The sequence below is a fragment of the Notolepis coatsorum genome (assembly GCF_963971535.1).
Source record: "Notolepis coatsorum genome assembly, chromosome: 4".
Taxonomy (NCBI): Eukaryota; Metazoa; Chordata; class Actinopteri; order Aulopiformes; family Paralepididae; genus Notolepis; species Notolepis coatsorum.
Genome location: NC_140168.1, coordinates 119,671,576 through 119,685,215, shown reverse-complemented (window position 1 = coordinate 119,685,215; position 13,640 = coordinate 119,671,576). Strand labels below are relative to the sequence as shown.

The following is a 13,640-nucleotide window of genomic DNA, read 5'->3' as shown; positions in this document are numbered from 1 at the left end:
CACGATCACAACACCAGAGGGAGCTGTAAAGAAATGTGAATCACTACCCACTTTCAAAAACACTCTCAAAGAACACCTACGGGAGACTGCAATTCGAAACTGGCCCCTACAAATGTCCTAACCCAGTTGTACAGTAAAGACCAAGTATGGCCTTGTCAGTATTCAAATGTACAGTGCCCCCCCCCATACCCACCCACCCCCCCCCCCACCTCCAATGTACAGCCCCACCCAACCCCACCCCACCTACCCAACCTCCTCCAATGTACAGTTTCTATGTCAAATGTATGTCAGTATTCCAATGTACAGTGTACAGTGTGTGTGTGTGTCCCCCCCCCCCCCCACCTCCAATGTACAGCCCCACCCAACCCCACCCCACCTACCCAACCTCCTCCAATGTACAGTTTCTATGTCAAATGTATATACTCTTTTTCTGGATTTTTTTAGTATCACAAACAGTACTGTATTTGCAAATCTGGTATGTCATAAATTTATAGATGTAGCAGTACTACATCTATATGAATTGAAAATGGGGGACCCTGATGGAAACAAGACAAACGTCTTTCTCAGGTCTGCATCCCCTTAACAATTGTATGTATTGAGCCGTACTGTATTGTACCCATTCTGCAATCTGTTAAATAAAGTTTTCATTCATTCATTCATTCTATCTGTATGTCGTGTGTGTCATATGATGAATTGAAAATGGGGGACCCTGATGTAAACAAGACGAAAGTATTTCTCTGGTCTGCCTCCCCTTAATAATTGTATGTATTGAGCTGTACTGTACTGTACCCATTCTGCAATCTGTTAATAAACTTTTCAATCAATCAATCAATCAATCAATCAATCAATCAATCAATCAATCAACCAATTAAATAACATAGTTAAACATTGATTTAACACAAATACACTTTTGGTTTAACAAAATATGCATTACTCACCTGTCACACTGTTAAGGGAGCTTATCAATAAGCAATCTCACGATCAATTTGCAATATGCATGCATTTCAAAGCCGGTAAACTTGTGTTGGTGTGTATATTTATGAACTTTCGAAGAGGCGTGGGTAAAATATAGTGCAACCAGTCAGCCAATCAGGAACGCCCCATATATTGAAGATCCTGAACGTAACGGTGCTAAATAATTAATTATTGCTAAATAAATTGAAACGCGCACGTATATTTTACTGTAAAGTTGGTTTAGGGTAACGTCAATTTGTAAATTATATGAAAAACACCGTTTCCCAGAGTGCTGAGCGCCAAAGCTATTTGCCGGATATCCGCTTTGAGCAGCAAAAGTCTGGAGTTTCTCGCACGTGGAGCTTTACACTGCGTTGCGTTCTCTTTGTATTTGACAATAATACTAGCCTTTTTTCACCAATAATATAAAACTGCTTCGGTGATACATTATCATTTCCAACAACACACAGAAAACACATTTTGGTCAAAATGTTCCTGCAGTTCTACCTAAACGAAAATGGGGATAGAGTCTACACTCTGAAGGTAACGTTACCGTAACCATAGTTTAACGTTACTTCCTCCAAATGGACATTGGAGAGGTAACGTTAACAGTCTATGCTTCATTACCTATTATTATATACCCAACTTCAGACTGAACTTGGAAACGCATGCTTCGTCCTTAGCTGGCCTCACTAATGTTTGCCGCACTTTAATTTGATCGAACTGAGCGAACGGTCGGTTGTTTTGGTCTAGTGGTTGGGTGAATGAATGAATGAATGAAAACTTTATTTAACAGATTGCAGAATGGGTACAATACAGTACGGCTCAATACATACAATTGTTAAGGGGATGCAGACCTGAGAAAGACGTTTGTCTTGTTTCCATCAGGGTCCCCCATTTTCAATTCATATAGGGCTAGTCGGTGTAGCTATTATTAATACCACACGTTAGTGGCATTATTATATATATAGCTACATGGACGGCTGGGAGCCAGCAACAACTATTAACGTTAGGTAGCTATTTCACTTGACTTCCAAACAAGCACCACAATTCTAAATTGTGGTTCAGTGCCAACCACAATTGTGTATTATCGTCAAACACCCCGTTTCCATTGTTTTATGAATGAATTGCTTGTCCCATCAGAATGTCCTGTTATGATGAATTGAAAATGGGGGACCCTGATGTAAACAAGACTAATGTCTTTCTCTGGTCTGTATCCCCTTAACAATTGTATTGAGCTGTACTGTACCCATTCTGCAATCTGTTTTCAATCAATCGGGTGAATCAATTTTTTTTTTTTTTTTTTATGTATGTTGCCCTATCGACACTGATTTCTCGTGTTTTGTCGCAAACAGAAGTTGGACTCGGCAGGCCTGCCCACCAGTTCAGCCCACCCGGCCCGCTTCTCCCCAGACGACAAGTTCTCCCGACACAGAGTGACCGTGAAGAAGCGCTTTGGCCTCCTGCTCACCCAGCAGCCCAGACCCATCCTATAAGGGAGGATGGGAAGCAGCTCACTGGTGGAGAACGGGGAGAGATGGGGGGGCATTATGGCCAGGGGTCGGATTGGACTGGATGAGAGAGAGAGGGCGAGACGTCACCTCGATACAAACCTCACCGTATAGCACATACTGTACATTCACATGATATACAGATGTTGGAAATTAGCAGTAATGGACAAGAGCTTAGAAAATGTGCCTGTATGTATAGTAATGCAGCTTGATGTGGTGATTCACAAGCCCACCTTGTGAGGGACCTTCTTTCAAACCAAATTTCACCCCCACACGTATGGCTTAAAAGCATAATGACTGTTGATTTAATCATGAATTGGTTGAATGACCGGATAGATGTGGCTGGCCAGGTATTTTGTTGTGATTTTTTATCCATACATTTTGGACCTGTGTTTTTTTTTGTCTTTTTTTTTGTGTGTGAAAAAGCTGAATATCAAGTACAAAGATGGGGTGTTTTTTTTGATGGCCATGTAAAGTTACCCAGAATTAAAAGCAAGACATTACTCCTGTAAAACGAACGCCATTTTTAATTTGACACATCTTCATTTGTTAACATTGGAGCGTTTTATGTTAAATCTGGAGAACAACTGTAAACTTGTGAAGAGGGTAAGGGGTTAAAACAAATAAAAATGAATTGTGTATTTTTTTGTCTTACTATGTCATAATCACGCATGCGCGATGTTAACATTACGGCAAGCGAAAGGGGACAACTGTTAAGCGGCGCGCGCTCGTTTGTGGTCCGTTGGACAAAGTGCCGACAGGAATGAGGAGTCGAGCCAAATCTGTCCAGATGTAGAGCAGCCATATGGTTCCAAAGTTATCTTAAAACTTGTCATCAGGTATGTGCTATTTTTTTCCCCTTTTAACATAACGTGATGTTCAGTGGATATCAGTGAGCAGTGGGTTGTCACACTTATCGAAGCGGCGGCGTGGCTAACGTTAGCTCGTGGCTAACTCACTCACTGTAGCGCGAGATGCATCAGACTGGAGCACCGACCCGACACATCTCCTTGTTGTACCGGAGACCAGATGCTCGAGGACCTGTTGACGCCCTAGTCCGAGCAGGTCCACTGTCATGTAACTAACACTGCCATGACGGCGGTGCTCCAGGTCGCCATCCCAGCAGTAAAACGCTAAGTTGTGTAGTTTTTTTTTTTTAGCTGCCTGGAAATGTTGTTTACCAACGAGCACGTTCCTGACTCCTGCCGCATTCCTTTGTCACCGAAACATCACGCGCCCCGGCCAGCCAACAATATTGTTATATTCTTGTTACAGCGTATTTATTTTATTTTAAATGTGATTATTATGACCGTTTTTGTTTGCTCGACCGGTTCGAGATATAATTATAACGGCCGCTGCTTAATTGGCTTAGCAGCGTCCTGATGACCGGTGGTGTGGCGTTAGCGTGCAAACCCAGCAGGATCTATTAACGGTACTGAGCTACAGTAGCACGGCGGATCCGTGCGTTATAATATAATGCATCGCTGTTTCAGTCAGTCTAGACGAGGAGAAGGAGCGTTCCCTTCAGAACAACAAACGAATAAACGCAGTCAGTCACTGGGCTCCTCGTCGCATCATTAGGAGGTAGAGCAATATTCGACTAGATGCACAAGTAGTACAGTACAACGAAAATAAGTTGGAATCTAACCACGGTGCGAATCATGTAACTAAAGTGCAATATAAATATACAATGTACAGGTGATTAAACTAACGTATATAAAAACGAGTACTACTGAGTAATAATGCTAAATAGGTGTATGTACTGTCTTATTATTGATTGATTGAAAACTTTATTAACAGATTGCAGAATGGGTACAGTACAGTAATTCGCAATTCGAAACTGGCCCCTACAAATGTCCTAACCTAGTTGTACAGTAAATTACCAAGTAAGGCTTTGTCAGTATTCCAATGTACAGTGTAAAATGTGTGTGTGTCCCCTACCCAACCCCCCCCCCCCCCCCACCAATGTACAGCCCTCACCCAACCCCACCCCACCCATCCAACCTCCTCCAATGTACAGTTTCTACGCCAAATGTATATACACTCCTTTTCTGGACACTTTTGTATCACAAACAGTACTGTATTTGCAAATCTGATATGTCATAAATGTATAGATGTAGCAGTACTGTCTATCTGTATGTCATGTATGTCATATATGTTATGATGAATTGAAAATGGGGGACCCTGATGTAAACAAGACGAAAGTCTTTCTCTGGTCTGCATCCCCTTAACAATTGTATGTATTGAGCTGTACTGTACTGTACCCATTCTGCAATCTGTTAATAAACTTTTCAATCAATCAATCAATCAGTACGGCTCAATGCATACAATTCAGAGAAAGACTTTCGTCTTGTTTACATCAGGGTCCCCCATTTTCAATTCATCATAACATATTATGACATACTCAACATACAGATACAGTACTGCTACATCTATACATTTATGACATACCAGATTTACAAATACAGTACTGTTTGTGATACAAAGAGTCCAGAAAAGAGAGTATATACATTTGACATAGAAACTGTACATTGGAGTATTATACTATTATGGATTATAGTATTATGTAATACAGATATAAAAACACTATTGTAGTAAGTCATACTGGCCAGTGGTATTTAGTAAGAGTAGGTAAGGGATATACAGGCTATATACAGATATGGTATGTAAAATGTATTATATGCAAGTATATTCAGACAGATGTGGATATACACAGTATATTCAATATATATCAAACAGTGTTACATCGTTATGGTTTGTAGACAGTGAAGCAGGTTTGAATTGAGTTCCCTGTGGCAGAGGTTAAAGCTGTAAAGGAATGTGAATCCCTACCCACATTCAAAACCGCTCTTAAAGAGCACCTACGGGAGGCTGCAATTCGAAACTGGCCACCGTAAATGTCCAACCCCCCCACCCCCACCCCCTCCTAATAGACAGTCTCCTCCCCACCGCATGTATATGTATTATTTTCTCCCACCCACCCACCCCCTCCAAATGTACAGTCTCCTCACCACCGGATGTATATTTCTCTCCCACCCACCCCCTCCTAATGTACAGTCCCCTCCCCATCATATGTATATACTCTGTCAGGATCTATGGGTAACAGTACTGTATATTTGAATACCGTATATGTCACAAATGTATCAGTACTAAATACCTATATGTCCCTATGCCATAAATGTCATGTATGTTGAGTATGTCATAAATGTCAATATGAATTGAAAATGGGGGACCCTGATGTAAACAAGACAAACGTCTTTCTCTGGTCTGCATCCCCTTTGAGCCGTACTGTATTGTACCCATTCTGCAATCTGTTAAATAAAGTTTTCATTCATTCATTCATTCAGGTTGACTGGTAGCTTCGCTGTCTTATTAAAGCACCAAGGCACAGCAGTAGTACATGGCTACTTGGTTTTTAATCTCAGCTAGGAATAACTTTACTCTGGGTTTCTTAGGACAGACGTATGAACTAGGAATTCGTTCATACATGTTTAGGGAGTTACGGAAGCGACACACAAAAACGTAGCTAGAAGTTGTGAGACACCACACGCCCCATGGCTGGCCGCCTAAATATTAAAGGCAACCAACTTGTGTCTAGCCACGCCCAACTTGCGTCTAGCCACGGCGACGCGGCAGCAGCCGCTCCGCTCTGCCGCGGAGCTCTGTCGCGGCAGCATTATGTAGCAGTAATCCCCCCTTTTTTAACATCCAGAACTAGCTCAATTGGTAGCGCTGCCTTGCTGTGGATCCTGCGGTCCGTTGGTAACAAGTTCAATTCCCTTCAATTTTTTTTTTTTTTTTTAACGTGCATTCTTTCGCCGGTTAAGTTTAGGCATGTTAACTTTAAGCATTGTTTCGGAGTTGGTTAAGGTTAGGCATTGTTTCGGAGTTGGTTAAAGTTAGAAGGGTTAAGTTTAGGTGCTGTTAAGGAGCTGGTTAAGGTTAGAGTTTGTCTTAGAGAATGGCAATATTTTTTAACGTGCATTCTTTCGCCGGTTAAGTTTAGGCATGTTAACTTTAAGCATTGGTTAAGGTTAGGCATTGTTTCGGACTTGGTTAAGGTTAGAAGGGTTAAGTTAAGGCGCTGTTAAGGAGCTGGTTAAGGTTAGAGTTTGTCTTAGAGAATGGCAATAGACAGCCTATTTCCGCGCTGCAGCTCTCTCACGCTACCGCGATCACATGGGCGTAGTGGCCAATCAGAGAAACGCTAAACACAAGTTGGTTGCCTAAAATATTCACGCTGGCTGGCCAGGTAATCCTCCTATGGAAACCTGTATTGCCTATTGAAACCTGAGAGCGCGGGGTATCCACTGCACTTCCGCGTTACATGGAGCTCGTGGGGGGGCGGGGGGGGGGCGGAAGAGAGCGCGGGGTATAGACCATAGATATATATAGAACACTAGATAGCTTGCCCGCGCTGCCGGCCAATGGAGAGCGACGTCACTGAACCGCCGCCATCTTGCCAGGGGCAGCCTTGAGTGAGAGTGAGTGAGCTGCACAGACAAAAATACTCATAACTCTCTGAAATATTGACGGATTTACAAACGGTTTGGTTTATTACAAGCATTATTAAAATACATCTTTAACATTTTTATAAGTATGCAGTATCATAACTACATCTTTGATGTTTATAGCAAACCAACCCGTTTGTAAATCCGTCAATATTTCAGCGAGTTATGAGTATTTTTGTCTGTGCAGCTCTCTCACTCTCACTCAAGGCTGCCCCTGGCAAGATGGCGGCGGTTCAGTGACGCTGGTGACTCCGCCTTAAGCTATCTAGTGTTCTATAGATATCTATGGTATAGACCACTGCACTTCCGCGTTACATGGAGCTCGTGGGGGAGGGCGGAAGAGAGCGCGGGGTAATACAATAGGCGTGTTCGAGATGGGATAGGCGGACGCAGATCTGCGCAGGTTTTACTACGGCCTCGCCAAGCGCGTTGCATGACGGTTAGAATATTGTCCGACTTGCTCTGAAAATCTGACGAGGCGCGGAACTCTCGCGGGAGCGAGCCACGCACAGCCTTCAGAGCGAGGCGCCACAGTACCTCTCAGCCGGCTGCTCCCGGCTGGGAAGCGACTTGCTATGGTTGTGCAAAGCGCCTATTGGCTCAGAAAAGTTGTCAGTCACCAGCCACGTGACAGCCAGGGAGTTATGAGACGTTTGATTGATTGATTGAAAACTTCATTATGTTATGCGTTATCATCATATCATCATGATAAATTTCAAGCTGTCAGACACACACACACACACAGGGAGCGAAATTAACTTTTTGACTCACCGGCCAGTGGCGGGTAGATGGGAAGAGTCTACCCGCCAAGCATATTTCTTACCTGCCAAAATTGTTTTGATTAAAAATATATATATATATATTTTATATATACATTTTTTTTTTAAATAAAATATATATTATATAATCATACTTGTAGTTGGGCCTAACAAAAATAATGGTTGGTTTCAGGTTGCCGACCGACCCTGCCGATTTAGGTGCGACCCAATATATTTTATGAGTTTTTAAAAAAAATTATATATTAAAAAAAAAAAACGTTTTTTTTTTTTTTTTTTTTTAGAATAAAGTTTCATAGAAATCTTAGTCAAACATTTAGTATTATGGATATTAAACATGCTGGCAGAGTACATGCATCCATGTTGTTGTGAACATTTTAATTAAATAAAGAAATTCCCTATCCATAGTCGCCGTGGGAAAGAATAAAATAAAAAAATAAAATAAAATAAATTCCCTACCTACCCATGGCCAAACTGACAACCAACCTGAAACCAACTATTATTTTTGTTAGGCCTTGTATTATCTGCGAGACATCGCCACCACGCAATAAGTCAAAATGCTTGCTATCTGCAAACAGCTCCACTGTCTGTTTTAGCTGTGTTGCTCTTCTAGAAAAATAATCCTTTCAGGGTTGCCTATTGAAATACTGTACACTTTCCTACTGTACACTTTCCTGATTAATTGAAATGGGGGACCCTGATGTAAACAAGACGAAAGTCTTTCTCTGGTCTGCATCCCCTTAACAATTGTGTGTATTGAGCTGTACTGTACCCATTCTGCAATCTGTTAATAAAGTTTTCAATCAATCAATCAATCACACCTCCAGTACAGAAACATTGTTTGAGTTTGCGTGTCAGGTAGACCATTGATTGACAGTCGAGTCTGCCAATTACATCACATCGCTTGCACTCCGGTGCTGCAGCTGGACCCATTGCCCACCTCTGCTGTTGATAACGCTAGCCAAGTTATTATACACACAGATACACAGTGGGCCAGTGACTTTGGTGTAGGGGTGTAACAATGCATCGATCCTAAGGGGGAAATTCAACTGCATCGATTTGAAAATGTTAGAATAGATTATCGCAATTTTAATGTGTACACGTTATGTTATTGTCATGTCCGTTACAGCCAACACACCGACATACGCTACTGCATCAACGTTATGATTAACAAAGCAAGGCATTCGTTTTGTTGCATTAACGTTATATTACTATTGCTATCGATAAATCTAGGTGTTCTAAAATCTATTGCTATTGGTAAGAGAGACTATAATAAGTTGGTGTCTCGGAAAACGAGAGCCCTGATCGCGGAGTTTCAGGAAGTAAACAAGAAAAATGAGAGCTTCCGATTGGTCATTTGCTTTATTTCCCATGAAACCAGTCACTTCACTCTACTGTGATTGGACCGTTGGCTTGAGTGCAATGTGGGACTTGTAGTTTTTTAACGATCTCGCAGCGGAGGAAAAAAAAGACGAGAGGCTATAATCTGTATTCGCACAGCGTGCGCGTAATTGATTTTTACCGTTCGCATACAAATATTTTTAGGGGCCTGCTTATGAACTACACGTCTACATGCCACACGGCGGGCAGCCCTCTAAGTGTCATGCGCCAAAGGTAAAAACAGACCGCCCCTGGCGGGCGGCAGGCTTTAGTTTCGGTCCCTGCACACACACACATGCGTTGTCTGTTTTGCCTCAATACTGTATATATACCGGTAATTCTGTTTTGCCTCAATATACACAGTATACATATATATATTGATGCAAAACAGAATTATTCTGCAGTGTGTTGTGTGTGCGTGCGGCCAGGAGCTGGTATACATTATGGTATATGAATAGTATATTCCACTATAGCAGTATATGGTGTGCTGTACATTTGAATCTGATCTAATTTTGCACACGGCCATCGCATTATAATGAGCTGGACAGGTGTGTAATGTGTGCATGGTGACGTGAAAGCGTATCTGCCATGCGAGACTAGGCGAGAGGCTCTCGTGAAATCGGAAGTGTCCGCCTTTTTAACTCCTCCCCCGGCTTCACTCGGCTACTCTCGTCTACTTTCGAGGCGAACCGAAATCCATCTCGAACACGCCTAATGAATGATGATTAGAGCCTTGACGTAAGTGGTTAGTGGCTAGCTGTAGCTACAACCACTTACGTCAAGGCTCTAATAAACATCAATTAATGCGTTCCATTTCCCCCCCTTCCCCGCTCCCCCCAATGAGCTCAAAATACCGGAAGTGTTGCGGTGGTCTTGCGAAACAGCGCTACCCTCCTCTAGGGCTGCAACTAATTACTATTTTGGTAGTCGACTAATCTGTCGATTATTTTTTCGATTAGTCGACTAATCGAAAAAAAATTATATAAAAAAATATATATATATATATATATTTTTTACAATTATTTTTTTCACTACCTATCTTTGTGAAAGTGGCTTCTCAGCTCTGGTCCAGCTGAAGACAGAGCAGAGGAACAGATTGGACATTGAGCATGACCTCAGAGTTGCCTTGTCTACCATCCAAGACTTTGAGACTCTTGTCAGGACCAAACAACATCCCCAGTTATCCCATTAGGTCTGTTATGTTTTTTTTTTTTTTTTTTTTTTTTCCCCGATTTTCTCCCATCCCAATGTTAGTCGTATGCCAATTCCCAATCCCCTTCCTGGTCGCTGCGCACTTACCCCCCACAGTCAGATCATCTGGGAGAGTGGAGGCTACCACGTGCTTCCTCCGACACACGTCCAGCCAATCAACCGCTTCTTTTCACCTGGCAGCGCGGATCCTCCCCGAGAGGGCGTAGCGTGTGGAAGGATCACACTATCCCACTCAGGTCCTATCCGCGCTTAGCAGGCGCCCCGACCGAACTGTAGGAGTCGCTGTTTACAACGACCCGGACCCACCCCGCCAGCTTCTCCCACCCTCTAATACTGCCAATTGTATTAGTGTGAACGGCCAGCCAAGCTGGTGACAACCCCGGAGCTGTGAGCTGGATTCGAACAGGCGAATCCAGCTCACAGCTCCGGGGTTGGTGACGAACGCAATCTCCGCTACGCCACCTAACCGCTCTGTCGGTCTGTTATGTTAAGCTAAGAAGTCTTCAGCTGGACCAGAGCTGAGAAGCCTCTTTCACAAAGATAGGTAGTGCAAAAAAAAATTAAATAAAAAATGTAAACGACTAATCGACGCAACAATTCCTCGTCGACGATTTTTTATAATCGCCGTCGTCGACTAATCGTTGCAGCCCTACCCTCCTCGCCCCTCTCTTTGCGCCCGAACACAGCGGTGTTGCGAGCGGCAGCCTGCACTCCGCACACAAAGAAGTGTGTCGCCTCCGCGGGGAGTGAGAGAGAGTGAGCAGCTAGTGTGCTGCTACTGGCCCAACCGGTTGGAACAGCTCTCGTATAATAATTAAATTATAAACCGCACCAAAGCACCTACTCGACTCCATCCATCCGAGGATTTTCGCAGGGAGGACGGAGTCACTAACCCGGTTGACTTTGACCCCCTGAGACATATATGATAACCACACATATTTTATTCTACACTTTACTCAGCCGTGAATCAAAACAAGCCATTATGCAACTGGTTTCTGTTTTAGGATTCGCTGCAACGGGTGTTCCCGCTAATATGCCCCGTGTTTACTGTCGATCAGAGACACTAATGAGAGAGACTTTGGCTAAGACGTCACAATAGCCTATAGGCCACCGCCACAGCTATCACAACTCATTAATACTTACTTACTTGATATTGTGGCTACCGTTTTATGTATGGTAACAATTATTATTATTATAATTTTTTAACACTCTTGTCTTTGATTCCTCCCCTTTACCTACTCAACTACCCCCCTTCACCACATCGCTGCATCTCTCCCTCGTCCTCCTCCATCTTCGTCCCCCTCCCCTGGCTGTTTTGCTCACCGTGGTCATCATCACCACAGGAGGGTATTCACCAGCAAGGAGCATATCAGACTCAGAGTGAATCTATTTTCACTTGAAAAGCGTAGCCAGAGAGACCAATCTAAGCCATAGTCAACGTCGTCAAGACATATTGGGACACAAAACAAACCACAGAAAAGCAATCTTGGATTTGATGCAATATTATCACGTGCCCTCACATAGACGGCAGTGGAACACTTATTATATCTAGTTTACTAATCATCTCAGACAGTCCCTTAACTGTTTATGTTGTATGTACAACCGTTGCACGTTCACAATTAAGGGATTGGGTGAAGCACAAAGTGGAGTTTCATAAGTAACAGTCACAGCACATTCCTTAGAATCAAAGACACCTCTCTTACAGACAAGCAAACGCACACAGCTGGGTCTCATCCAGTTAAACCACATGTCAGTTTGAGAAAACTGCCAGTACAGTTCAATGGGGAGGTGCAGTTGCGGACCAAACGCCAGTCGCAGCCGCCTCGAACTCACTGTCACCTGAGAGTTAGACAGTGTAGCTTAGCTAGCTGGTCTGTGACCTCCCCTCCTCCTCCTCCTCCTCCTCCTCCTCCTCCTCCTCCTCCTCCTCCTCCTCCTCCTCACCCCTGTTCTCCTACAAACCACCCCGTTTTCCAAGTGAGTTGCCATGGCGTCAGTGCGGTTCACTGTGACGCCCACCAAGGCGGAAGACCTCCCGGGGCTGTCCGACACCTCGCCGGACATCAGCTCGCGCTCCGCCGGCCGCGTGAGGTTCGGCTCCAGGGAGAGTGTCCACCGGAGCGACCCCCTGAGCGAGGGGTCGGGAGGCCTGACCACGGGAGGGGGAGGCGCAGAGACCCCGGACCACAGCAACGCAGAGCAAGGTTAGTTACTGCTGCCGCCGGGTTCAAAGACAGCAGGGGGGGGGGGGAGCGATATCGGGCCGATACCGGGTTAGACCAGTATTGTTATCAGAGGATTAACCCAATCAGGGTTCGAAATTAAGGGGGGCTTGGGGCAAAATGCCCTCGAAAATTGACCAAATGCCCTCGAAAGTCAGTTAAGGGGGGCAAGAAAAGCCCCAGACAATTTACTAATTATATATATGCTCTACAGTGCGAGCATTTCACTCGTATTTGCCCCTAATAATATGTGTGTGCGAACCAGAAAAATCATTTACTCGCAGTGTGCGAGTGAAGATTACAAACAGCTCCGCTGTTAATAGTTCAGAAACTACAAGTCCCACATTCCACAAGGCGCATAAACGTCCAATCACAGACGAGGGAGAGAGATGGCGCACACACATTACACACACTTCTGCAGTCCCTCCCGCCGTCCCTCTCTCTCTATCTCTCTCTCCCTCTCGCTCGTTCTCTGCCTGTGAAAACCCGTTTGAGGAAGTGTGACTGCAGTGACTGCACTACAACCATAGAGGGGGCGTTACTGCAGATCAATGCTATGTCGAAGTCACAGAAACCGTCAAATCAGAACAGTTTAGTTGAGTGAGGGAAGATCTTGTGAACTCGAGACTAGACTGATGAGTCAATATGGTAATTAGAGACACAGACCCATTGATACTAACCTGTATTAATATAAAACCATGCTAAACACAGAAAAAAGGCATTTATAATGCATGTCCCCTTTAAATCAACACACCAGCCCCCTGTCAACTCTCAAATGATGTCAACTGTCAACCTGAATTAACATTCAGTATTCAATATGGTCTGATATTAACATTCAGTATTCAATATTGTCTGATTCAATATTAACATTCAGTATTCAAGTAGAACAGCTAGCTAGCTGTTGTGGACACTCACCTTTCCACAGCAAAACGGTAGGCAAGGCACCTTGGTTGAGAAATGCAGGTTTCAGTCTGTGTTGTATTAGTGTTATATTATGACATCATACTGTGACATCACAAATGTTCTAGAATGTGCTATTATGACATCATACTGTGACATCACAATGGAACATGT

General features: G+C 43.7%; 2 protein-coding genes across 2 annotated transcripts in view; both read left to right on the top strand.

The window, feature by feature from the left end:
• Window positions 1–1,289: 1,289 nt before the first annotated feature.
• On the top strand, window positions 1,290–3,106 carry nop10 (NOP10 ribonucleoprotein homolog (yeast)). The gene is made up of 2 exons (XM_084312443.1): window positions 1,290–1,497; window positions 2,310–3,106. Exons 1-2 carry the CDS (start codon window positions 1,444–1,446, stop codon window positions 2,448–2,450), a joined length of 195 nt encoding a protein of 64 aa, XP_084168569.1. The 5' UTR covers window positions 1,290–1,443; the 3' UTR covers window positions 2,451–3,106.
• An 81-nt stretch (window positions 3,107–3,187) lies between these two features.
• Window positions 3,188–13,640, top strand: part of slc12a6 (solute carrier family 12 member 6) — a 240,039-nt gene continuing 229,586 nt past the window's right edge. The window contains 2 exon segments of the mRNA XM_084312786.1: window positions 3,188–3,304; window positions 11,688–12,548. Coding sequence (XP_084168912.1) covers window positions 12,332–12,548 — 217 coding nt within the window. The 5' untranslated portion in view covers window positions 3,188–3,304; window positions 11,688–12,331.